The sequence below is a fragment of the Podarcis vaucheri genome (assembly GCF_965113315.1).
Source record: "Podarcis vaucheri genome assembly, chromosome: 2".
NCBI lineage: Eukaryota > Metazoa > Chordata > Lepidosauria > Squamata > Lacertidae > Podarcis > Podarcis vaucheri.
Window position 1 is genome coordinate 54,378,649 of NC_138760.1, and position 27,410 is coordinate 54,406,058.

At 41.2% G+C, this 27,410-nt stretch overlaps 1 protein-coding gene across 10 annotated transcripts in view; it reads left to right on the forward strand.

Annotated features, from left to right (window-relative positions):
* Positions 1-27,410, forward strand: part of KCNIP1 (potassium voltage-gated channel interacting protein 1) — a 509,279-nt gene that overhangs the window by 473,468 nt on the left and 8,401 nt on the right. For 6 of the 10 annotated variants that reach the window (XM_082213088.1, XM_082213090.1, XM_082213091.1 and 3 more), the window contains exon 2: positions 19,882-20,006. In XM_082213088.1, the coding sequence (XP_082069214.1) occupies positions 19,882-20,006 (125 nt within the window). Of the gene's footprint in view, positions 1-1,868; positions 1,902-4,453; positions 4,484-18,559; positions 19,418-19,881; positions 20,007-27,410 lie in introns of those variants that run through there. The other 4 variants (XM_082213087.1, XM_082213089.1, XM_082213084.1 and 1 more) reach the window with 3 other exon arrangements.

A 27,410-nucleotide genomic window follows, 5' to 3' on the forward strand; every position in this document is an offset into this window, starting at 1 on the left:
GAACCTTCATTGTGGTGTTTTTTATTCATACTCCTAGCTAACTTTTCCTATTAAAGGCAAAGTAACTTGACTGACAACATCAGAATTCTGTGTATCTGTTTTGTTTCCCAAAACTCCAAATGTCATGTGGGCTTTTTACCTTAAACTTACTGTAGTATTTCTCTCTCTTTTTGTTTTAGTCTTTGTCCTTATAATCTGCAAAAACAGCAGCTGCAAAAACAACAACAAACCAGGAAATGTACATGTTAAGTAAAATGTCACTCACTATATGCATTATCAGCAGGAATTCAAAATGTAATCTGTTTTATACAGTGTGTTAATACAGCAGATCACATTTTTATTTACCTATTTGTCAAAAAGCATAAGAAATGAGCTGCAGCATTAATGTAGTTATAGCTCAATTAAGCTAGAATTAATTGATTTTCTCTTTGTTACATGTGTGTGTTTGTGAGTGTGTGCTGGAGGAAACAGAAATAATACTGCAGTACTATCACCCAATTCATGCTTCTCACATTCTTAAAATGGAATTCACACGAACAATATATGTAGGATTTTGCAAACTGCAGTTAACGGTGCTGGTGCAAAGTGACCTTGCAAATAGCACGGCAGACAGTTAAGAATACAAGTTTTCTTCACACATCCCCTAACTTTTGACTACACTTGGAGTTTCTTCCACCCTGGGTTAAGACAGAATTTGTTCTTTGTAGTTGATTAAATTGTGTATGCCCCTACTGAGAGTGTTAATAGAATTTTTGTCCACTTCCAAGGGGGCTGTAAATTGCAACACATTCATGCGACACCACAGGTTGCACTCGGACAAATGATGTATATAAGCAATCCACGGGAGACTTATTTAGTGGCTTTCAAGGGATGGGGAAAAACTGGTTGTTGTGGTCTGGAGAATGTGATGAAAGTGGAAACTGAGAAGGTGCTTCATATGTTAAGGGTCTCACCTAACATAAAGTGAAAGGGAGCAAAGCAATGGCAATGAAGTTGGATCTCCACAGAAGTGGACCTCTGTTCCATGAATGCAAGAATGAAAAGGGGTTGGCTCTTCGTATATTGTGAAAGTTGCTGCTAATTCATTGTATTTTTCCCATGGGAGTTGACTGCAATCTAATTTACAGGATTTTTGAACTGAGACATGGAATGTTGGGTGTGAATTAACTCCAATGGGGGAGGGGAATGGTCTTATCTTTTCTACTTAATTACTAATAATTCTATTCCTCCCCCCCCCAAAAAAAAAATCTGCATTGCACTGAGCTATTGCTATAAAAATGTAATTATTCTGATGACTTTGGTTAGTAAAGCTGAAATCTACCTGGGGTTGCTTCCTTTGCATAAATCACTCTTCCTTCCTATAGCTGCTTAAAAGTGCTGACCAGAAAACAGAAGATTAAAGCTTTCTATTCTTGAAAAGGGGAACCTTTCCAGTTTCTTTAACAGATGTTTCAAATTGCACAACACGTATCTTATGTCTCCGAAAGATTTTTATTAGCACAGTGTCTGGGATCACCGTTCCTCAAAACTCTTCTGCTCTGTCCTCTTTCTTTGTGAGCTTTCCTGCTGGTTGCATGGTTGCATGACTAAAAGCATGCTGCCTTCCTGTTTATGTACTGTCATTCATCGTCATATGGTTTCATATGAGGGAGAGGGACGCCTTGCATTTGATACTACCATCTGGGGAAGACGGCAGGGCCATGCAATGAGAAATGTCGCACATCCAATGAACAAGAATCAAACATATCATATAGAAAATAGGGTCCTCTTCACATCAAGAATAGATCCCATCCAGCTTTACATTGAAACGAAAAGAAAAAAGTGTATGTAGTCTTTTTTTGTTAAATTGTTTTCTTACTTTTTCCTAGACTTCGCCCGGTGGTATTACCTGTCTCAGAGAGGTAAAATTTAAATCAATTTGACTAACTTTCAAAAGAAGAAGTTTCCCCCATTATGAATTTAACAGTGATATAAATCGTTATTGCTGCTTTCCTACCTCTAAGGTTTTGTTTAAACCTGGGAAAAGTAGGCCAGTACTTTGAGGTGACAGCTGCTGACCTCTGGCATTCTACCATGCTCAGCATTTAATACAGAGTGAACTCTTTTGATGTGTTAGTTGCCACAGAATATATTGTGTGATTCTACCTGTGGTAAACTGTTTCAAAATGCTGGAACAAAGACAAGCAGCTTTAGATACGGGGTAAATCAATTCAGGTCTCCCACCATTTTCCTCTACCCCATTATTAAAGCTTAGTCACAGTTTGTGAGATTTCTTAGCATATCATTAGGAAGCACAACTTAAAAGAACATTTGCAACCACTAAACAAGCTGTATAGTAAATATTCAAAAATGTGACCTTATTTCTCAAATGTGCCCTTGGTATCTGTACGCGACCATCCAAAAGAGATTATTGCCCTCTTCAGATGTTCCAGCAGCTGTCTGCAATACTAATGTATTGAAGCTCAGCCCTTCATCCCATAACCCTCTGTGAATTGAAAGGTGACCTTATGAAGAGGGGACCCTGCTTCAACTTGTGTAGGTTCCCTCTGTGATGAGGAACTCTGGAAAATCAAGATTTTACAATCCAAGACAAAGAGATCCTGTTGAGATCATTATGTCTGGGGCTGGTTCTCACTACTAGTTCATCCGTACTGTCATGAATGAGGTACGTGACTTTGTAAAAAAAGTATAAATCTGAAGCAAGCCAGGGAGAGCCATTTCTGAGGTTGCAGTTGATTGAATACTAGAATAAATTAGAGACTTTGTCACAAAGAGAGCACAATTCAGCAAAGCTATAGCATGCTTCGGAGAAATACAGATAGCACTGGCAGTTTATTTGAGACTTCTACAATAGCCACTGACTGTTGAAAGGGAAAATGTATTTTAAACTAGAGAACTTTAAGGAAACCACTGGTTATGTTGGCCTTAGGTTCTTTGGCTTTAAAAAAACTCTGAATATAAGTTGCAGGCAAGTGGGAAGGAACCTTTAGCTAATAAGAAAGCCGCTTTCTAATGAATTTTACCTGTTATATTAGACCTTTCTCCTCTAGTGATAAATCTGCCGTCCATGCAGTCCATGGCAGTTTTACAACTAATGGTGGTCATTTCAAGAACATTCTTTTACATAATTGCTTTTACATGATGAAAAGAAATTTATCATACAGGCAATGTAAAATTCATTTATCCTCACAATTGGTAAGCACCCTGCATTCCTATACAATCTAGGGATGAGCTGAAAAATTTATAGGTAATGCAATTGAGCAAGGATTCTAAATGCCCCCCCAATGAAAAAAATATTTGTTTTTGATAGACCAGAATTTCCCCTAAATAGTTTGAGGGAAATGGCTTCAAATGAATGTGGTAAATCTAGAGAGGGCTTAGTTCACCAAGTCTTAATTAAGTGGGCACAAATGAGGTTCCCAATAATGGCATGTAAGTAATGCTTTGCATTGAAGGAGAAACAGAGTATACTGATGCTACTGGCAGGAGCCAGCATTATCTGTGATGGTGTTGCATAATCATGAAGACTGTTTACATGACACATCACTGCTGTGAGTCCTGGAAGACCTGCTCCCCTGCCCATGGCATGGGAGGGCGGGGCCCGCCAGAGACCATCTTGGCTGTCAGTCCTGGAAGACCTACATCCTGCCTTGAAGGCCTTTTCCACCTAGGCTGGGAGGGTAGGGACCTGACTGACCCAGCTACAAAAAGCTGAGGGTGCTGATCAGACTCTTGGGCTAGGGTGGGAGTTGTTTCTTTTCTTTTATTTTTTTTAATTTATATACTGCCCTTCATCCAAAGATCTCAGGGTGGTTGTTGCTCTTGTTTTTATCTTTCTTTTAGATCTTGTTATTTATGTTGAAATTGTTCAGTTTGTTTGTGTCCTTTTAAATGTTTTATTTATTTTTATGACTACTTTTGTTATGTTGTAGCTATGTAATTTTTTCATGTTGTAAACTGCCTTGAACCTGGTTTGAACTGTGGAAAGGCAGCATACAAATAATATAATGAATGTACAGTATGCATTCTTAAAAGTTGAGGGGCAGTCCATTAAGAACTTGTAGCCGATCTACCATAATCTACCCAATTGCCTTGTCTGTAAGTGAAATATTCAAAACCAGCCTAGAATTCCTGGAAATCATGGGCCATTGAGGGCTTATTTTTATAACAGATCTCACCATGCCCTCCTTTAGGAAACGTTAGCTACAGACGTTATCAAATCAACCATTCATGTCTCCTACTAATATAATTTTGTTTTCAGCAAAGTCAGTTAATATTTGAAAAAATATATTTTAAAAAACCCATATTAGGTACATATACTTACCCAGTGGTCCACTTAAATTCAGTAAATTGAGCCTATCATCTGGGTCGGAATACTGATCTTTTTAACTGCCAATCCTGATTCTTTATATATATTACTGCTCCTTTTGTTTTTCTCTCTCTCCACATGCAGCATATACTATCCCAAGGAATCTGTTTTTAAGTAAGCTTTCATAACCTTTCTATATATGTGTTTCTTGGAAACAAACAACATCAGTTTTGTCTTTTTTTATTTCGAAAAGACTTTTTTCCATTTTAGAACATCATCAATCCCCCAAACATTAATAGGAAAAATATTTATTTTATCTACAATGAGAAAAAAGTCCAGTACTGTAAATAGTAACCAAAACAAAGCTGACTGGCAACCCAACTTGGAAGCCTTGCTGCATTCAACTGAGTTTCCTATATATTATAAATTATCATGAGATTCTTTTCTTGGGATTTGTTTCTTCTATCATTTCTATTACTGGGGTCGCCTCTTCCACATTCCAGACAACCACCCATTATTTGTCCATTTGAACATTAAGACTAAAAGGGTACCATATTGGATGTCTCTTTCTCTCAAATATATGGTCAATCATTTTAAATCTCTTCTCTTTTACAATATGTACAAACTCACATCTGTCAAAACCTCAATATTAAGTTTTTCAATTTTTAATTTTTTTCTTGGCCTCGGTTTCTTAAAAATAGCATATTTAACTCAGAAGCTAATATATTTTACAAAAGTGTCGCAATCAAGTTTATTCCATTATGCATAACATGAAATAATTTTGTATGCCTACTCAATGATCGTTTCACACATTTGGTCTAATTCTAAGATATCTTTAAATAATAGCCAACCAGATTGTCACCTTCAATTTATTCTGGAAGACCTCTCAGCTTTAATTGTCTCAATTCTGAAACTAATTGTTCAACCTTTATTGGAACTTATTGACCTCTTGTTTGTATAAACTGTGTTCAGTAGTAATTTCTCTTCTTTCTATAACACAATTACTTCCTTTATTTTATTACCCATTTGCTCTTGCATCCGCACTTGGCTATGCATATCTTCAATTTTTTTATCATAAAAACCATTCCTGACAATTCATTAATCTGTCCCATAAATTTTTGATCTCTCTCTTGAAGCAATTGCTTTAAGTTATCCTTTTCTTGCTCTAGTTTTCCTATATTATTCTAGTTTCTGATCTCGCAAGTAAGTCCTTTCCTGCTCTTTCTTCATATTTGTATAATTCATTGGAAAATTCCCTTTTCTTCTGCTGTTACCTACATGATTTTATCTTTTCCTCTATCTGCTTTCTTGTTTTCCTTCCCCATCATAAAAAAATCACAGATTTCCCCTTTGATTTCCTTCTCTCCATCCCATTCTTTCCACTTCTTTAGCTCATTCTATATCATCCTATCTTAATCTAATCAACAAGTATTCATTTTAAAAGTCCATTCAAATATTTTCATTACTATAATCAGCAATAATTTCTTTAAAGAAAAGATAAAACAATATTTCTTAGTTTTTTTTATCTCTTAAATAATCAATATTGTTTTGATCCGATATCCCAAGAACAGCAAATTTATATAGAAGGATTCCAACCAATATTATTATTTCTATCATTAGTTTACAATTATACTAGTTCATTAGTTTATACAAAAAGAAGGAATAGAAGAAAATTGGGTGGGGGTGGTGAAGAGAAAGAAAAGGAAAATGTTTTATAGAAGCCACGGCTGTGCAACTAAATAGTGTTAGGTAACAAGATTCTGTTACCTAAAATTCTATTACTTAGGATGATCCACAGGCTCCAAATTCAAGTTTGGAGTTCCATTCAAGTTCCTAAGATTGATAGATTACACACAGAGAGACACAAAAAAGGCAAATATTTCAAGGAATATGAAACAGGCTAGTAAATTACCAGCTAATGTATGAGCAAACATGAGGGCTTTTATGCTAACTGATTCAGGGAGGTACTATATCAATACTTAAGTATCCAAGAGATTATACTTTTTATTCTATTTCTCACAATACTTATTCAAGTGGAGATATGATTCCAATCACTCGTAATTACAAAGATATGTAATACAACAGTAGGACAAGTACCCATGCAGATTATAAATGTTGGTGATAAATATAGGTAAGGAAAATATTATTTACCTATCTGCTGTAATAATTAGATGTGCCAGGAAGAACTCATCAATCGGAAGATATTTCTACAGGTACTGATTGGGATAATAGTAAAACATTCATTAGAGGCTGGTGTGTGTGTGTGTGTGTGTGTGTGTGTAAAGTACAGGAACAGAATAGGAAAGATTTACTGAAGCAGATTGATAATTTGGAAACAGAACTGCGAAGAAAATGAACTGTAGACTGTTTGTATGGACTCTGCTTTTATATTATATGGAAATACAAATATTATCTGTTGGTTTGGGGATTAATGGGGTTAATTTGTTAATCTCTGCACCAGAAAACAAAATGGGTCATGGTAGATTTCACTGAGGATAGAAAGCTTCTATCTTCTTGGGGGGGGGGTATATTTTGGAGGCCATGTATCCAGAAGCTATTTCTGAGTGTAGCTGGTGTTCAGAGATCAGATCATGGCATGATCTCAGGGCAAACAAGAGTTTGTACAGTAGGGAGAGAGGTGGCAAGAAAGCCATACTGGGATTGTGCAGAGAATAGTCATAGGTAAGCAGGGAAGGTTTTACGCCAGAAGTTATAAAGGATTTCCATTATACATTTGCTTTAATCAGAATCTGCTTACATGCTAGCAACCTCTTCTTGTTATTCTTATATGCTAAGAATCTTTATTTTGTCTTTCAGTAAATGTTTTTTTCTTGATCCCTTTAAACTGTGTTGACTTCATTTATAATTCACCCATGTCTTCAGCCAAAGCCCATGCTACTTTGAGGTGCTTTTGGGAAGCTACAATGAACGTTTTAGGGTGATTCGGTATCTTTTAAAATCCTGTCAGTTTGGACAAGGCCATGATGCAGATAGGTTCAAGAACCTTGCCCACATCTTCAGGCTACAATAAGTGAAAAGCAACCAAGCAACTGCAATACAAGGTCTCATAGCACAGCCCTGAAGACAAGCTGGGATCTAAGTCAATGGAAATGAGAGCGATTTTATTCACAAAGTGTTCTGCAAACATGTTACAATGGGCCATTGAGTATTCTGCTCTAAATGACCATTGCAGTAAGAAGGAATGCTTTGCCACTATAGCCGCCATGCATCAGTCTCTAAAATAAACACAGACTGATGCTTATTTGGATTTGTCCAAAACTTTCCACTACTTATGTTATAACTATTGTACTTTTGCTGGTTTATTGCCTGGAGCTACCTTTTATACCATGGAGCAGTGTCATCTATTTTCAGTTGGAGAGGACATCTCAGAGTTATATCACCCAGTCAAGCTACCACCCTGTTCCAAATATAAACTTAGACTTCAACAACATGAAGAAAAATCCCAACAGCAGTCTGAAAACCAAGTGGATTCATCAGCCACTGGGGACAAACATTTCAAATACTCCTACTGTGGACTGGAAGTTGCTGAAATTACATTTATATCCTCATTTACAAGATTTTTACAGGAATTATTACCAATGATGCCATTGTTGGTGAACCAAGTCATCATCAATTCATGACAGGGCAGTTGCATTAATCTCCTCTGCTCCCAGGAAAATTATATCAAAATTCAAATAAATTTGCAGTTGAGAGTGTGCAGCACATGACAATTCAGCAACGTGCTGGGAGTTGGGCAGTCCCGAAAACCTGAGCATCATTGGCAAGAGTGGCCTCAGTATGGATTTTGAAGTTATCTGAGACCAGTGTTTTGGATAATCTCAATACTGGATCAGAGACCACCTACAGGCCAGTGAGATTCTACCAGGAAACAAGGAGGGCACTATGAAAGCAAAATCCCCTAACCTAGAGTCCAGCAAACAATGTGATTTGGTGGATGGGAAACCTGTGTAGCCAAGTGACTTCATTCACCCTGTTGCCCATCAGTTTTTCCAATAATGCTGTGCCAGGAAACTGGTCAGACATAACTGGGACAAGGTCACATCCAGTCAATCCTCATCCGGCTAGTTCTTCCTAATTGAAAGAGAGTATCATGCAACATTATAACATTGAACCAGGTTACCACAAACCATTATAGAGTGATTGTGGGCGTTTTAATCCAAGATTAACTATTGAATCAATAAAAACAAAAAATAAGCATTAAGCAGTAACACTTTTAAGAGATGATAGTTGATGAAACACACCCCACGTTACTTTGACTAGAGAGGACCTGGGTCAGGAGATAATCTTTAATTGCTTTCACCCTGTTCTCCTTCCTGGACCAGTAGCTAACTAATCCCCTTAATCAACATAGGTCTCTGTCTTCCCACCACCTCAGATGCAACTACTGCCAAATCAACTAAGGTTACAAGGAGGACCTCCTTCAAAGAGAAGCCAACTTTCCACAATTCCTATTATGAGAGAACACATAACTTTCAACCATTACTAGCCCCTTCTCTTCAAAGCCAAGGTCACCTTGCATTGCATCCCTAAGCAAAACTGCAGCTCTCACTAGAGGAACAGCTGAGGATGAGCGTAGGGTAGGAATGAGAAACCGCCTTTTCAGCCATCATCACAGCAGTCGAAGCTGGCAATATCCAAACTACAGGTTGGCTGAACACAGGAGAACTAGATGACTTTTGCTCTCCTCTCTTGTCTGTATTCCAATATGCCTGTGCTGGACCACATCAGTGAAATGAATTTCTTTTAATAGGAACTAGTTTTGAAGACTGATCTGGAAGTGGTAAGTAACTTCTTTACAGCAGCAAAGATTTGTAGTTCAAGTAGGTAGAAAAAGGCTGATACTTTTCCCTTTCATTGGTATTTCTAATTAAGGCACGTTATTGTTATGTCAAAATCACCATATTCCATTTAAAGAATTATAATGATGCAGATACAGTGGTAACTCTGGTTATGAACACGCTTCGGGTTACGAGCTCCACTAACCTGGAAGTAGCTGCTCCTGGTTGCAGACTTTGCCCATGGAAAGGCCCATGGAAATCGCGCACCAGTGGCCCCATTAGCAAAAGCCCACCTCAGGATAAGAACGGTTGCAGCTTAAGAACGGATCACCGGAATGAATTAAGTTCGTAACTAGAGGTACCACTGTACTGATACCTGAATGGAGAAATGCATTTGGTTTGTTGCAGTCCTGAATGACAATTTTCAACCTTCTGTTTACCTGTTTCCCTCCACACCACTACCCCGTAATATGAAGGCTATTGATTGTGGCTTGGATCTGGAGAACTGCTGGAAGAAGGAGGTTGCCAGTAGGTGGCTTTCCCACACACCCTTCTCCAGCAACTTTTCACCTCCCCCACAAGACGATGGATTTGCAGAATCCATCGAAATGAGGTGGACACAGGGGGCTGAGGGAAATTTTTGGCAATTACCCACTTCCACCTCATTCATCAGGATCCCCTAACACTCAGGAGAGTTGTTTTTTTCCCCAGACGGTTTGGAGGGTTACCCAGGGGAGGAGAGAGTATGGGAAAGTCACCTTCCCCCCTCCCCTTATGCTGGTGCTTCTTTGGATCCAAGCCAGAATGTTTTCTTACTCTATTGTGTAATTTAAAAGGAAAGAGGCACCGACTGAATGGCTATGATAACTGCTATGATAACTGCTTCAAGAGAAGGCCTTGATGCCCACAGAATATGCTTTATTGCAAATTAGAATAGCTGGAAGTAACCAGATAAAATTATGTAGAGTCAATTAAGACTTGATTGGGTGCAGGAGGGATTAAAGGGCAGGGAAGCTAGTGTTAATGAAAGCCACTAAAGGGAACAAGAAAGACTTTAATGGCTGTCTCAGGAGTGGACAAGCAAGTATTAAATGAGAGACACTTGAGAGTGTGAAATATCTGAACTACATACTTGTAAAAGATCTAAGTGCAATTAGAAGGAGACAAAAGCTTTGATGGTTTTGCTGATGAGATACAGAAGGTGTGAACATGCTATAAATGTGAATAAATCAGCAAATACAGCCAATGTTCAGGGTGGATATCTCCTAATGTATTTTCAGTAATAGCCCCTGCCATAATGTGATCCCAGCCTAAACATAAAAGTAGGGGTGCATTATTGTCACCAAAAATAAGGTAACCATATAATGTCTCACATGTCTCTGTGCAAGCGGGGGGGGGGCAACTAGGGAGTGGTAGGGTTGGCCCCCACCAAGGGTGCAGGGCCAAAGGTGCAGGCCCTGGCTCTGCTTTCTAGAGACTCTACAGGCAAGTCACTGAGAATGCAGTCTATAATGAATGAGAGTGACTCAAATGCCCGATGCATTGTGCTCAGGCCTAAAGCTGCAATGCCTGTGCTGATGAAGGACTATGAACTTATGGGCCATGCCACATCTATACAGCCACACCTAGAATGAACTAGAAGAACATTACGGTTAGGTACCAACAACTGCTGTGTGTTATGCCACCTACATGACGTTATATATCCTGTAGCCTAAGTCAGTGTTTCCCAACCGGTGTTCCGCGGCACACTAGTGTGCCGCGAGATGTTGCTTGGTGTGCCGCGAGATGTTGCCTGGAGGGAGGCGGGCGAGTCCAAAAAAGGTTGGGAAACACTGCTCTAACACACGCCAGCCGGGGTCTGCCTCCGCGTTGCATGAGCTTCCTCTACGTTGTAGAACGCAGAGTTCTTATTTTGGGAAGGTCTGAGGGGTCGGACTAAGCGGGTTGGGGGCTGGTCTGGGCTTCCGCTCCCTCCCCTCCCCACGGAGTGTACTTGCGGTGCAAGGAGGCGCTCTGAGTCACTGCTCTGGGAAAGGAAGGAGGGTGAGGCGGCCTGGCCAAGTGCAGGGGAGACCCGTAGTGGGGAGCACGGGGAGGAGGAGGCACCGAGGAATGGAGGCGGGGGAGACTCCCTCGCTTTGCAGAAACTGCAAAAAACGAGGCAGGAATTGGGTTTGTTTTTGTAGCTCAGGACGTGCTTCGCTTCTGGTGTGCCTAAGGTGGCCGCCCCAATTATCCCCTAGCACGTCTTTCCAGGTGCTGCCCCCCCCCTCCACAAAGGGCCTTAGAACTGTAGGGTTGGCAGGGGTCCCAAGGGTCATCTAGTCTTAAGTTTCTCTTTCAAAAAGGAAACGTGGGTTAAAGCGGCGACGCCGCGCCCCACTCACTTTCCTGCTCTGGTTTCCCTAACAGTTTTCCGAGTTGCGTCACTGGATCCAGCCCCCTTTTCCACAGGTGACACGGGGCTGGAGGGAGGGAAAGAGGGCTTTACGTCGCGCACAAAGGCAGCCTCCTAGAAGCGCTCTGGGCCGGCGCCGTTTCGCCGAAGGTGCCAGAGGACCCCCACCCTCAGCTCCTTCAGAAAGGACTGGAGCGGAATAGCCCTTTCTCTTATTCCCCAACCCTTGTCGTTGGAGGAGTCCCTCAGTCCCTCGCTTTGCTTCCTCCTCCCCCCCCCCAAAGCTTGGAGGTTCCCCGGCAAGGGGGAGGAAAAAAAATTGAAACTTACACTTTCGTGCGTCCCTCCCGGCGTGACGCTGCGCCCTGACGTCACGGGGCTGTAATGGTGGTGTGCCTCGAGATTTTTTTCATCAAACAAGTGTGCCTTTGCCCAAAAAAGGTTGGGAAACACTGGCCTAAGTCACCAGCATTGCCTCTTGTGCACTACTTGTGTGACTCCTGTGAATTATAGGGCTGCGTATAATGGAAAATGTGTTCTGAATATGGTAGCAGACTGAACATTGCACCCTCTTTTTCACTTCCCTTGGACTTCTGGCTCCATGCTTCATCTAGGAAATCAGAACTGACCTATGCACAGTTCCCTTCTGCAGAATTTCAGCCAAAATCTAACTTAAATTAAATCAACAGGGAGAACAAAGCCATCAAACCTTTTTGCTTGTTTTACTTCATTGGTTTTGCTTCTTTCTCTACTGGAAAAGTAGACTTGTTAACATTTGGTAGCCGGCAAACAGTCAGGTAACTTGTGGGTGGACTCCGACTAAGGGCTTATCCACATTTATGGGTGGAACAACTTCCGCACCAGCAACAGAACTTCCCCGTCATCTCATCTGCCAATGCACCATTTACACTGTTGATATTGCAGAGTCCTGTGCACAACGGAATGACGAACAGTACGTGCCACATGCTTAAAGTTGCTTTATTTTCAGTTCAAAGTTGAGAAATTACAAACATGCATCTTGCCTCTGCTGGAGCAGAGAAGCAACCGTCCTTCTCCTCGGAATGAAGAACACCGAGAGAACAGTGAAAAACAGGAAACCAGTGTACGTCACATCCAGCTTCCCATTCCCGTGGGAAAACCCAACAGTACTCTGACTGTGGAATGTAAACATTGTCTTGTGACAAGCACTTCGCTGCACAGTGAAGAGAGCAGAAACCAACATCCTCCCCCTTTCTGTGAACATCACTGGGCAGCGTGTTCGTACAATATCAGTACAAACCCAACTTCTGTACATAGGTACAGTGTTGATCCCTTGATACAATCTTGGACAATACATCAGCAGGAATTTCATTACCTGGCATATAGGACACCGTTACGAGTCCCTTCTGAATATGTTCCCTAGCATGTTGCACCTTCAACTGCAAGTGCTTCGTGCTTTGCTTACAACCTTCCGAATTCAGCAAAGCCAAACATGCTTTGTTGTCCTGGTAAACCTGGATTGGACATTTGACAGGAATTTTCATGTCTTTGCACAATTGTAACAACCATTCACAATCTTTAAGTGAATAAGACAGTGCATTCAGTTCAGCTTCACAAGTACTTAAGCTAATTGTTGTTTGCTTCTTGCATGACCAATCAAATAGACCCTGATTGTACATGTAGCAAACACCAGACGTACTTTTCCTGTCTGTAGTGTCACTTCCAAAACTTGCATCTGCAAAAATCTCAAGACCACCAGACTTCTGATTGTTAAATCTTAGTCTGTAATGCATAGTGCCTTTCAAATAGCGTGCTATGCGTTTCAGAGCTTTCCAATCCTTAACAGTAGGATTGTTAACTTGTCTGCTTAGCAAATTACAGCTAACAGCAATGTCAGGTCTTGAACATCTGGCAATGAAGTTTAGCTTACCTAGCACACTTCTGTACAGTGTAGTGTCAGAAAATGCTTCTTCAGTGTCTTCTACCTGATAACCTGTTGTCATCGGTGTGTCTACAGGGTTAGCATCCATCAGGTTCAGTCTGTTTAACACATCAGCAATTTTCCGTGACTGGTGTACTAGAATATTACCACTTTGATCTTTCTCTATTTCCAGAGATAGGTAGTTGTTTACCTCACCAAGATCTTTCATGTCAAAGTGCTCTTTCAGTTGAGCTAGGGCGTTATTGTACATGGTGACATCTTTCCAAAAGAATAAAATATCATCAACATAAAACAAACAGTACAGCTTCTTTTGCCCCTCCTCTTTGACAAATACACATGGATCAGCTTTCCCTTGCTGAAAACCTAGAGAAAACAATGCTTCAGTGAGTTTTGTGTGCCAGCACCGTGCACTTTGTTTGAGACCATAAAGGGACTTCTTCAGAGCACAAACAAATCCCTGTTTTACCTGTACGCCATCAGGTGGAAGCATATAAAGTGATTCACCTAAAGATCCGTACAAAAATGCTGTATTCACATCGTGGTGACTAATGTGTAGATTCTCCTCTGCAGCTAGCTTGAGCATGAGCCTAATGCTCTCATACCTCACCGTGGGTGAGTAGGTCTCGTGATAGTCTTCACCTGGTACCTGTGCAAAACCTCTGGCTACCAATCTGGCTTTGTGTCTGACTATCTTGCCATTTTGATCAGTCTTCGCTTTGAAGACCCATTTGCTTCCAAGCAGTTTCATTCCTGGAACTACTGGAACTAGCTCCCAAGTTTTGTTCTTTTCTAAGGAATCAAGCTCAGCCTTCATGGCATTTAACCATGGCTCAGCTTCCTTAGAATCCAAATCCTGGATTTCTTGGAAACTTGAAGGTTCAAATACCTTCTTGGAGCTTCTAACAGCTGCTACTGCTGTCTTAGCAAATTCATCAGCAAATCTCTTTGGAGGTCTGCCTTTTGTGGCTCTTTGTGACCTACGAATTAGCCTTTGGTCTTCAACACTCTCCTCTTCCTTCTTAGGAGAAAAATGACCTATTGTGAACAATGGTTCTTCCAATTCCTGATCAGAGCTTTCAGAGGGTCGCATAGAGGCTTTCGCACTCTTGAAATCCTCTGAAGTATCCGATTCAGTTTCAGACTCAGAATCAGAACCTTCATCAGTGGGTGTGGGTTGTTGTTGCTTATCCTCAGTCTCATCACTGTCATCAGGATAACATTGGAAAATTCCCACATTCTCCCCCCACTTGGCATTGTACTCAACACTTCTTGTGAGCTTAATTGTCTTAGAGTCAGTCATCATTATTCTGTAAGAACCTTTCTGATAACCTAGAAAGATACCATGCAATCCACGCTTGCCTAACTTGGAGCCTTGTGGTGAGTGAATCCACATGTCAGAACCAAATATTTTCATGTGTTTGATGTACGGTTTCTTGCCAAACATCTTCTCATACGGGGTACAACCAATCGCTGAAGATAACCTGCGATTGTAACTGTAAACAAAACATGAGAGAGATTCGGCCCAATAACACTCTGGAAGATTGGCATCATGCAGCAAGGTTTTTAACCCTTGAAGCAATGTCTGATTTGCCCTTTCGCAAAGCCCATTCTGCCATGGCGAGCGAGGACTGGACAAATCGTGCTGAATTCCTTTCTCAGTCAGAAAAGCTTCAAACTGCTGAGAAGTGAATTCTCCCCCGCGATCTGTGAAAAGAATTTTTATCTTTTTACCATGCACATTTTCCAACCAAGCACAGAATTCCTTGAACCTTGGAAAAGCCTCTGATTTCTGCTTGAGATTATACACGTAAATATACCTGGAAAATGCATCAATGAGAACCATGAAGAACCTATTGCCACCCAAAGAGGGCGATAGTGGACCAACTAAATCAGCATGAACAATCTGGTATGGTTCTGTAGCTTGCCTACTAGACACCTTACCTTTCGCAGCCATTTTCACCTTGTTTGCTGCGCATGCTTTGCACTTCATGTGGTACTTGCAGGGTTTAATAGTCATACCTTCAACCAAGGCAGGCATTTTAGATACTGCCTCAAAATGCAAATGACCAAATTTCCTGTGAAAATCATGAATACATCCTGCATGCAAACTTTTGTTAGAACCTGCAATGCAACAAGTATCATTCTGCACAACATCATCATAATACAAAACAAACAAACGATCAACACATTCAGCATGCAATACATAATCGTCTTTCTTTGTGATGGTGCATTTCTTGTTCTTAAAGGAAACGTCAATGTTGCGTTCATTCAGCTGCATCACACTTAGAAGATTGTGTGTGGCATCTGGAACATAAAGTACATCATGTATCTCTAAGTCCAAACTGTGAAGTACAACAGTTCCGTAGCCTTGACTGGGGATTGTGTGGTCATCCGCCTGGTGAATCGCACCTTCCTGCGGTGTAAAAGACACGAACAGTCGCTTATCATTGCACATGTGGTGGGTAGCTGCTGAATCAACAACGAAGAAAGATCTAGACGTCTTCTGGACCTTTGCAACCTTTGGAGTAAAACGTGAGACCATCGCCTTGTGCTGCGTTGTCCTGGAGACCGGACCTTTGCCTTTGCTTTGGCCTTTTTCACGCGATGAACTTTCGCTGCTCTGCTCTGTCTTGGCCCTGGGATATCTGCATTCCCTCTTCATATGGCCTAGACGTCCACACGAGTAGCATTTCACTGCCTTCAAAGCTTTGGCGCCCTCTGGTGGTTCCACTGCACTCTGGGATGACGTCTGTGAAGACTCCCCCTTACCCATGCAGCTAGCACCCCGGCGATCTGCTTCATTCTGGATCACGGCAGTAACATAGGCTACTGTGAGCTGAGCAGTTGGTTGAACAGCAATCTGAGTGGCAACGGACTCCCAACTTGGACCCAAAGAATGTAGTATCATAAAGGAATACACAGCCTCTGGAAAGTTGAGTCCTCTCTGTTGCAGCTCGTGTCTCAGATTTTGCATCTCCATCAGGTGTTTACGCACATCTCCACCTTCAGCAAGAGCCATACCATGCAGCTTGGCATAGTAGTACATTGAGGAACCAGCTTCTGTCCTCAAGTGAGCCTCTCTTAAAGTGTTCCAAATTTCTCTGGCTGTGGTCTTTCCACGCAACAGACAGAGCTCTTCTGGGGATACTATCAATGTAAGCGTTCCCCTCGCTTTGGAATCCTTAGCAGCCCATTGAGCTGTAATTGGAGCTGGGGGGTTGTCTGTAATAACATTAAACAGACCTTCTTTCCGCAGAACAGCCTCTGCATAAAATACCCACTCTGTGTAATTTTTCTTATTGAGCTTAGGAATCCCAAAAGCATCAACCAGCTTTGCTTCAGCCATCTCCGCTGCTTTAAACAAGCTGCGTCACAGTACTGCAGCTTCTTCCAAAAGCACTTTTAAAAAGTACTTTCGTTTTCCCCAGCCATCCAAGCCTGTGAGCTTGTGCCTCATAGCCTGTATCGCGGCAAAACGGCTTTTAAAAGTTCAAAGTCCAGCCATGAAGCCATAAATTAGAAGCTGGCAGGCTGCTCCGGAGCATGAGCACATACCTTCATCAATCAAACTTGACGCGCAGAGCAGATAACGCGATCCGTTTCTCTGTTCCTCTGCCGGCATTCCTCAGTTTGAATTACGTCTTTCTGGGCCCGATAACCAATAATGTTGATATTGCAGAGTCCTGTGCACAACGGAATGACGAACAGTACGTGCCACATGCTTAAAGTTGCTTTATTTTCAGTTCAAAGTTGAGAAATTACAAACATGCATCTTGCCTCTGCTGGAGCAGAGAAGCAACCGTCCTTCTCCTCGGAATGAAGAACACCGAGAGAACAGTGAAAAACAGGAAACCAGTGTACGTCACATCCAGCTTCCCATTCCCGTGGGAAAACCCAACAGTACTCTGACTGTGGAATGTAAACATTGTCTTGTGACAAGCACTTCGCTGCACAGTGAAGAGAGCAGAAACCAACAACTACCCCCAAATCTGCTCTGAAGCGTTTGGATAACCCCCCTGAACATAGAATGGAGGGGGGGCGTTACAAGGGGAGGGGAGGGAGGGAAAGTTTTGCTGTGACTTAGTTGGATACAACTCATTGTGTCTAGTCGGAATTATGTTACTGTAACACACCCACCCCAACTGCAGGAGCAGTGTCTCCCAAACACATTTATGCATTCTGACCATTGCCAGTGTTGGTAAAACACTCATGAGCACAGCTCCAATATATGGAGCAGAACAAACAGCCACTGCACCCACTGTGTTTTGTTACAGACTCAAAGGGGAACATTCTGCTCCATTTTACTTGGGCGACAGAGGGCAGGAACCAATGCGTAAGCACTAGCACAGCACTCTAGTAGCCCTACTCTATCTTCCTTTCCTCCCTCTCACAACCAGCTATTGTGTTCAGGGAAAATGTGTTCCCACTGGTGACTATTGTTCATTATTCTTTATGAGGTCCATCTGCCTCAATCTCTGCAGGTTAATTATCCACACGGGGTAAATCCAACCTAATGACTGGTAGCAGTAACCAGGATGTTTGTTGCCGTTCCTCTTTGGGGCCGTAACCTACTTTTCCAGGCAGGTTCCTGCGCCCTTGACAACTGAATAGCCATACTGCTAGACCAGAGGTGACGATGTTCCTAACTTTGAGTTGGAGCCACAGGGGACATTGCACCTGTGGAACATTTTTGCTAACTGTTGAGCCACTCCCTAAGGCTGGATTGACTACCTGTAAACCCCACATCTGCGTCTCTCTCCTTCTGGAATTTCCTACATCCAGACACAGCTAAATAAAGGCAATGGGGTTTTGAGATGTGTTGTTTCTTTGTCGCTAAAGAATTGTAGGGAGGGAATCTCTTCTGCCCCCAGCCAACATGATATGATTTTGTTTCAGGACAGGACAAAGGGAAATGGGCAGGGAATTTGATAGGTGCTTATTGGGGACTTGGGACAAATGGTCATTTTTTAGCAATGATTTGTCAGTTTTAAAGAATGGCTTGCTTTTTGCCTGTTGCATTTGTTTCCCTCCATTTTCACCAGGAACAGAAAGGAATCCTCTAAATTTGTTTGGCTCACTTTCTTCTAATGGCACAGCAGGCTATGTCAAAAACCCCAGGGGCGGGGTTCCTTTCCTCCCTCTTCTTCATAGCCAATATTTCTAGTGGGACACTATTAAATATGAAAATGTTAGAAGGAGAGCAAATGGGATGATTAAAAACAACTGTTCTAGCTCTGAGGAATACCTACACACCAATTTACCTTGGCAGCAAGAAGAACTGCTGTAGCTGGCAAGACAAGCAGGGTGAAGTAATTCTGTGTGTGCGCATGTGCGTGGGAGAGAGGGAGATCTGGGGTTTTACAGTGAAAATAGGCTTGGAGAATTAAACGTGCATGGTCAAAGCAAGGGTCAAGAACCTGTGCCCTCCTCAGATGTTGCTGGATTACATCATCCATGATTATTGATTATCAACCCAAGCCAGGTTATTAACTGGCTGGAGTTGATGGAAACAAACTCACTGAGCCGGCAGAGGGTGCAAGGTCAGAATCACCATTCAAAACTACACACATACAAATATTTAGTAACAGACACAAGTACAATGACCCCTGGTCATTATAATAATAAAAAGTTGGCAAATAGTGCTTGGAAGGCAGACTTTTTGGTATAGCAGTGTTCTTGTGTTTCATGTACCGTTCACATCAGTGAAAATATATTTTGCACAGCATACACTACCCCACTCCATTACTTCCTTGCTGCTTCTGTAAGCTGAAAAATATGTATGTACTTTAGACAGGAACTCGGGTGAATCTCCACTGATCTTCCAATGACATCATGTTGGCTGTCTTCAACCTTTTAAATTCTTTTGTTGAACAACAAAAGAAAAAGAGTAATTTCCATTCCTGCTCGGTGTAGACATTGTTCACCCTGATCCTAAACATATTACTTAGAAGCAAGTTGCATCAGTTTCAGTGGTATATACTGCCATGAAGGTATGCTTGGGATCACAGCTTTTGTCTACTATGTTTAAGCATGTCTGGTTTCATGTTACACCTATTGCACTTTGTGATATCACAATTGTTCTAAAATATTACTGCATGCTGTGGAATATTTTCAACTCTGTGTATTGAGGGAAACTATTTTGTCGACAAATTGGAAGCATCTTAAGGTATTATAAAATATCTTTAATGTGTTGGATTGTAACTACTTAAGGTTTTTAACTTTTGAGTACAGTAATAAGTTGTAAAAATACAGGTGAACTTAAAGAGAAATGTGAGGTATGGCTTCTGTCAGTTTTGATTTCATTTCTGATGAAACTGGATGAATACGACGCTATATTTTATTATTAGTGTTTCATATTATTTTCAAGATTAATTAGTATTACATTTAACTCCTTCCATCACATATTGAAATCCAAGAGTAGTGCCTGAAATAAAGCTTTCTGTCTTTGTTTTAGATAAAGTTGAAGATGAATTGGAAATGACCACAGTATGTTACCGGCCAGAAGGACTAGAACAACTTGAGGCACAAACCAATTTCACAAAGAAGGAACTTCAAGTGCTTTACAGAGGATTCAAAAACGTAAGAATGCGAAAGCACTGATAGTGAAATGATCAGCACTTGAGAATATATATATATATTGCCTTGGTTACATGAATACTGCATACACATTAATGTGCTTTAGAGCAGGAATAATAATTTTCTAATGTTTTTCATGACATTATTATTACAGTGGTACCTCAGGTTAAGTACTTAATTCATTCCAGAGGTCCGTACTTAACCTGAAACTGTTCTTAACCTGAAGCACCACTTTAGCTAATGGGGCCTCCTGCTGCCGCTGTGCCGCTGCTGCACGATTTCTGTTCTCATCCTGAAGCAAAGTTCTTAACCTGACTGCAGTGGTACCTCGGGTTACATACGCTTCAGGTTACAGACTCTGCTAACCCAGAAATATTACCTCAGGTTAAGAACTTTGCTTCAGGATGAGAACAGAAATCGTGCTCTGGCGGCGCGGCAGCAGCAGGAGGCCCCATTAGCTAAAGTGGTGCTTCAGGTTAAGAACAGTTTCAGGTTAAGTACGGACCTCTGGAATGAATTAAGTACTTAACCCAAGGTACCACTGTACCACCCTTTATCCAAGAATCACAGCACAGTTTACAGTATAAAAACACAAAATACATAATTACAAATTAGTTAGCAAATTTTGTCTCTGGCTTCACTTTCCTAATGGCTCAGTTTATAGTTCCAAACTTCTTTTATTTCTTAATGTTCTCACAGTTAATTTTGACTAATTAAAATCTTTGTCAATATTAAATATATTGGATTGGACATCTAGGTAATGTTCCTCCCACCCCCTTGATTTAAGAAGTAGGAGCTGCATATTCTATACAGATTGTTTAGGTCTATGCCCAACTTTCAAAAGTGCTAAGAGTTTTGCTATACGGGTTGTGGGTTTGCAGCAGCCAGCCAGAAAACCACCTCTTCCAAGCTGCTATTTGTATTGGGTGCAGGAGTAATAGTAGTTTGGGGGCAGAGGCAATTTTCACTGGGACCAGAGAAGGAAAGGATTAAACCTCTATCCCACAATACTGCAGCCTCTTGGACCCGTGCTTTCTAGGCAGGGGACAAACAAGTGAAGTGTGAATGAGCCCTAAGACATTCTCAGAGGGAATAAATTAAAACAATGGACTTAATGTAATTAAGCCCATTATTTTCACTGGATCTATTCTGAGTATGACTTGTCCTGGCTCGCCCCTCCAAGGAAGGCACATGTCTAATAGTTAACTCTTTATCAACAAAATAAGCACTTACAGAAACTCTCACAGTGTTCTGGATACGCACATGCTTCTAGCCTCTAGGCAGCTGTCCACAGTTCTGGGCCCTACAGAGCAATTGCAGCAACAGTGGGACCATGAGCTTATACAGCAAATGACTGATTTACATAAAATCTCGCATGCATGCACACGACACCAAATCTGGAAGTTGGTTGTTGGTTTTTTTTAAATGTCAGTAAAAGGGCAGAACAGGTACAGGACAGAACACTTTCTGCGGGCCCACACAGACATGCACGGAAGCCTGGAATGCAACCCCTGTGCAAACAGAGGATTGCTTGTATGCCCTCCTGTGACGGATTGCATGCATGCAATCTAGGACTTCTCCTGCATGGAAGTTGTTGCTGCTCTTCCCTCATCAAGTTCCTCCTGGTTCTAGGAGACAGTGGGACAGGGGATGCAGGGGATGCAGGGATTCACCAGTCCCCCTCACCTGATCAGCCTCTTCCTCCACCAGCCCCCTATCCGTACCTGAAAGCTCTACCCCTTCTTCTTCCCCCTGCCTTGGCTCCTGCTTCATGGGTGGCACTGGACCCCATAAATCCCTGTCCCCCTCTCCAGCTCCCTTGCCTCCAACACACACTCATCCGAGCCCTGTCAGTCTCGGACATTTCCATCTAATTACATATCTGCCTTAGCACAGAACTCTTGAGAACTGAACTGTCGGAAATGAATTAAGATAACCAGAGACTGAAAACAAAAGACCAGCTCTTTTATATACCACTTTTATTTGATGAGAAGTAGATTGAGTTGAGGTCATCATGTGACTGATTTACATATCCAGATCCTGATTTTTCTTACAGTAAGGATTTGTTTTGCCATGCTTCATTTTCCAAAGCTTTCCAGTGGCAAGGTAGATCCAGATCTTAATACATGGTAAACCAATAACAGACCCACTCCCACCAAAGTAGTAATTCAAATAATATAAACCTCAAATTTGTTACTAAAATGATTTGATTGCTGGAGCAAAAATGGACACTGATAAAATTGATATTTTTTGAGAATACATTTCTCTCTAGTTTTTATGTCACATACAGTGCCTCTTCTCTTTGCGTCTTGCTGCAAAATTAACAATCTGATTGAAAGGGTCATGTACCGCAGGAATTATTACTGGGCCTGTTATCTTTAATAGGTCAACAGCATTCATATATGAAAAGATCAGAGTACATTAATAGATATCTCTTTGAGAGATGGAAGTCCCTTTAAAATGCTCTATTGTGTACCTTTCCACTATTGAATTGCTGAATTGAATTCAAGGCCATGGGACTTAAATGATACATGCCCTGTGCAATGCCTCTAACTTTGGATAAACTAGATCAGTCATCTGACATGGGGCTGGAGGGACACAAAGCATACAAGCAAAGGAAAACCTAAAACCCTATACTTCCTTTAATTAAAAAGAAAGATCAGAAAAACTTCACAGTATCTGCCATTTATTCAACACTCAATACCCTCCTAGCCATAAAGCTTAGTGACTGACCTCTTGTCTCACAAACTACTGTTGTGAATAAAAAACGAGAAGGTGATGAGGCCTCGTGTATGCCCCTTAAGCTCCTTGGAAATAAGGTGGGATATATATGGCAAAGTAAAATAAGCAAATCAAGACATGTGTAGGTGGTGCTTCAAGCAGCTCACAGTCTTAGTTTTGGCAGGAATGAAAGGGAAAGAAAATTGTAATAAGTGAAGGGGTAGATATATACCTAGTTTGACTTTTCATCATGTAGCAGAACGCTGCTAAAAAAAATTGGTGTGCACTTTAATGGAGATCTGCAGACTAGCCAAGAAAGCCATGCAGTGTAATTGTGCTTTGTTTTGTTTTAAAATTCATGGTCTGTGTGGGATCAGCCAAGGGCCACATAGTCAAAAACAGTTCATTCAAGGAAAACACTGATTGCTGAGGCCAGAGAACAGGCTCCACTCCAAAAATCAAAATTGGTGAAAGAGAATAAGCACATTAAGAAGAGAGTATGCAAGTCTTTCATTTTTTTATTCTCTTGCAATACAGTTTCTTGATAAAGGGTTACACACAGGGTTATCAGCATCTGGGACAGGGTGTCAAACCAATAATGACTAAGACAAAACAAACCCTTGGTCTGGGTTTTCAAAAAGTGCCAATACATAGTTTTTTAAAAAACTAAGACTTGTGAGCAAATAACAAACCATAGCTTTTGGTCATGGTTGGTAGCAAATAAAGCATAATTACGTTCTAGGCAGGGCTCACACATAGTGCTAAACTAAAGTTAATAAACCTTAGTTTAATAAACCATGATTTTGCATTGTGTGCGAACCAGGCCACTTCTTCCTCCACACTTCTCATGTCCATCCCTTGTACAAAGTGCATGAACAACAAAGAATGGCAATTTCCAAGTAAATACTACTGCGTTTGAAGCAGGCATAGGTAAGAGTGAATTGGTAAGCGGAGCTGGCTTCAAGTTGTTGAGTCCATTGAAATAAATGGGAGGTATCCAGTAACCATTAGTTATTTCACAATAAAAGGCAAAATAAATAGGGGCATGTTTTCATTATAAGCTTTGATATCCCAATTCTGTGAATGCTTAAACTATGGAATGATGGAAGAGTACTGGAACACCCTAATTATTTTTTGTGTATACACTTTTTAAAAAAGTTATATTAATGCATTGTGTGTTAACAAGACAGAAGATTAATCAAAGTCTTCATAAGCAAGTCTTAAATAGCTATGCAGCCTCCAGTAGAAATCAAACTAAGGGGCATACCTGCTTCGTTTCACAAGAAATAAGCCAGGCAAGTCAGCCATATTAAGTTATTCTCCCCTACTAATGAGGTCTCTTGAGCATTATTGGGTCTTATGAAACAAAATTGTGATCATTTTAGGTACAAATGAATTGGAATTAGCAGATGCATCTGAAAGCAGTCCAGTCACAGAAAGCTGAAACTAGATGATCAATGGCCAGATTGCCTTTTTATACTGTTCCAGAAGGTTTTGTTCAAAATATTGCCAGAGATCATAGTGAATTATAAAAAATGATTTTAAAAATGATGTAGGGAGAACATCAAACATTTTAGTTGTGCATGCATGAGAGTGATACTATCATATCAGGAATGTTCTGGACTATGGTATAAATTCTTTTTTAAAAAAAAATAATTTTTATTAACAGACCAATCAAATCAAATCAAATCACATCACATAAATTCCGAATTACAAAGCCGAATTTTACTTTTTTGTTGAGGGGACCCATATTTCAAGATCCGAAGGGGGGGGGGGATTCCGATCATCTTCTTGCTACTGCGTTCATATCCAAATCAGTCCAAATAAAGTTCATAATTCTATCCAGTCTTATCTTGCTGTTTCCACATCTCATCTTATTCGTATATTTTTTCTTTTTTCTTTAAGATCTCTTCTGATAATCTCCTTAAGCAGAAAAACACCAATTATATCCTGTGTGGATTTTTCCGTTCGTCCAATCCTCATATCGAGATGGTTTCCATATATCATCACTTTCATAAATAACATCGCTCTTTCCATCATTAATCTCAGGATCTGTCATTTTGAGTCCCACTGAGGAGTCTCACCCACAATATAAAAACAGCTCTTTTCCTCCTCCCAGACTCAAGTCCTCTGACAGAGCTTGCCAATATGGCGACGGTATTTTTAACTGCGTCGTTCCAGAGCTCTTAAACCTTCCACGCTCTTCTTAAAACATGCTTTGGTTAGAAAATTTATCTCCACACAGTCGTAAATCCACAGCTCAAGTCATTAAAACGGCATTTCTGACTTGGGGGGGGGGGATTCTTGTTTAATCACATAGAGGAAAGAAAGGAAAGTTTTTCCCCCCTCCCCCATCCAGTCCCTTTGCCATACTGAGTCTTGGCATATCTTCTCATGATTGATTCTTGTTCCTCCGACTCATCTTGTTTATCAGAGAACTCTTCAGTTAGCAGTCTTTGAAATATGTGCATTCGCTTCTTCCTAATTGTTCCTTTTGAAGTTCTTGCAGCTAGCGGCGCGGATCAGAGACAGCGTCCAGGAGCACCGAGATCCACAGGAGGGCATTCTGCCTAGTGCCCCCATCCCCACAAATTCGGGGGTGGTATAGGGCATAGCAGGCAAGGGCAGCACCCCCCCCCACAATCTTGGGGGGGGGGTAGGGAGGCTATTTACTCCCATCACAGCTTCCGAATTACCCCCTGTGGGTCGGAGAGATGTTATTGTCAACCATCTTCCGATGCGCCCCCAGTGGCCCCCCGGACTATGGGATAAATTCAATGTAGTGCTATGGCAATTTTTAGCTTGCGATATGGAACAATACCACCTCTCCTCTTTCTGGGGAAACTCCTGACACCACCACCCCCAGTCAATTTTTGGTGCTGCTGCTGCTGCTGCTGCTGGAAGCAGATAGAAGAAAGCCCTGTTGCACTAGCAGAAGTTCTTTCATTGGCTTCTGCTAGTGGGGCTAGTTAGTTGAAACCTGTCCTACATTTCCAACGTCCCTGGTCTTTGTCCAGGTGGCCTGGGGCTGATGGAAGTACAAGTCCAAAACATGTGGAGGGTGCCACATTGGCTACCCTGCAGTAGGGCCTCTAGTGGCAAATATTCCTATAAAGTCTGCTGAACCAGCAAAATCTGGGAGGAGCCAGATCCCATTAATTTAATTAATCAATTAACCAGATCTAATTAATATTCTCGTAACAAGTGAGAATATTAATTAGAACATGGTAGAACAACTTCAAGCTGCAGACTGTGACAAGATAACAGATCAGCATCTATCTTTGTTCCATAATGGCACATACACAGACACAGGGTTTCTGGGCTATCAATACAAAGGAAAGATGACTGGGTCACTTAGGCTGCAGCCCTATACTCACTTATCTAGGGCTGAGTCCGACTGAATTACTTCTGATTTTGCTATCAATACTGACATTCTTTTTTCCTGTATCTGAGGGAGAAACACATGGGACAGAGTTCCATAATTAACTGAACGCTTTGGGGGGGGTGTAGCCAGTGTGGAAGCCTCTATCCTTGTGGATGGGGGAGGTGTAAGTGACCCGATTCTGACCAGGCCTGCAATTGAGGCAAATGATTGTCTCCCTATCCATCATGCTAGATCAGGATCAGCCCCTGTGTTGTCTGTCTGTCAAACCTCTCCCTCCAACTCTGCATATATGGGTGGATCTATATGACTAATATTGGGGTTTAATTTCACCCCAGATTCTGAATGGCTAAGTTCTTTTATTTTTATATGTTGGTTCAGTCTGTCTTGACATGGAGGATATTGGCCATAAAACCACAGGAAGCTTTTTCAGCAGATGATGAACCAGTGATGTCACAAAATAAATATTCTCTCCTGTTTCTGTTCTGAAAAGTATTTGTTGATTTATTCTGGTTAAGTGTGTCCTTAAGTCTCCCAGGAAAACCAATGGGACTTAATGGTGCTTAGCTTTAGTGGGATTGGGCTCATTGTCTGCTTGTTCAAAAGCCTCTCTTTCACTCCTCAGCGCTTCAATTTTTACTATTGTTATTGTCAGCACTTGTGGTGCCTCCAAGTGAGGGATTAACTTTAATTCTCATTCATTCTTTTCATTCCCTTCTATTTAAGCATCTTTTGCCCTAAAGATATTTAAATATCTGAAAGATAAAATGCTGCTTTTGAATGCTGCTCCCTAGATATTCGGGCTTCCAAATGTTCCCTAGATATTCAGGCTTATAATAATAATAAAAGTTTTCTTTGACTGCATTAGAGCTCATCCACCTGGATGTAGTAGCAATGGAATAAGGATAGCATAAAAGAAATGCAAAGAGAAATGATAAACGAAAATATTCAGGTTTCATTGGCGGTACTGTTGGTTTGGGCAGGACTTTGGGGCAGAAGCCCAGGCCCACCCAGCAGAATAAACAGAAGTGTAAGCAAGGCTGGCTTACCTCAGTTTAAAGTGCAGTACTATGCATTACCATCTAATGAGGTGGATCCTTGTAAGACCATTAAATCCACATCTAAAGTAACCTAACAATAACATTGAATCAGTGGTTAATTCTGGCACGTATATGTGGTACTTTATCCTGAGTCAGTGAGACTGATTGCATTGTGGCACTGAAAGCCCAGCCATACAGCATTCTCCCTAGCATTCCATCTAGAGAACTGAATAAACTGGATTGTAGTTAATATTGGCACACCAA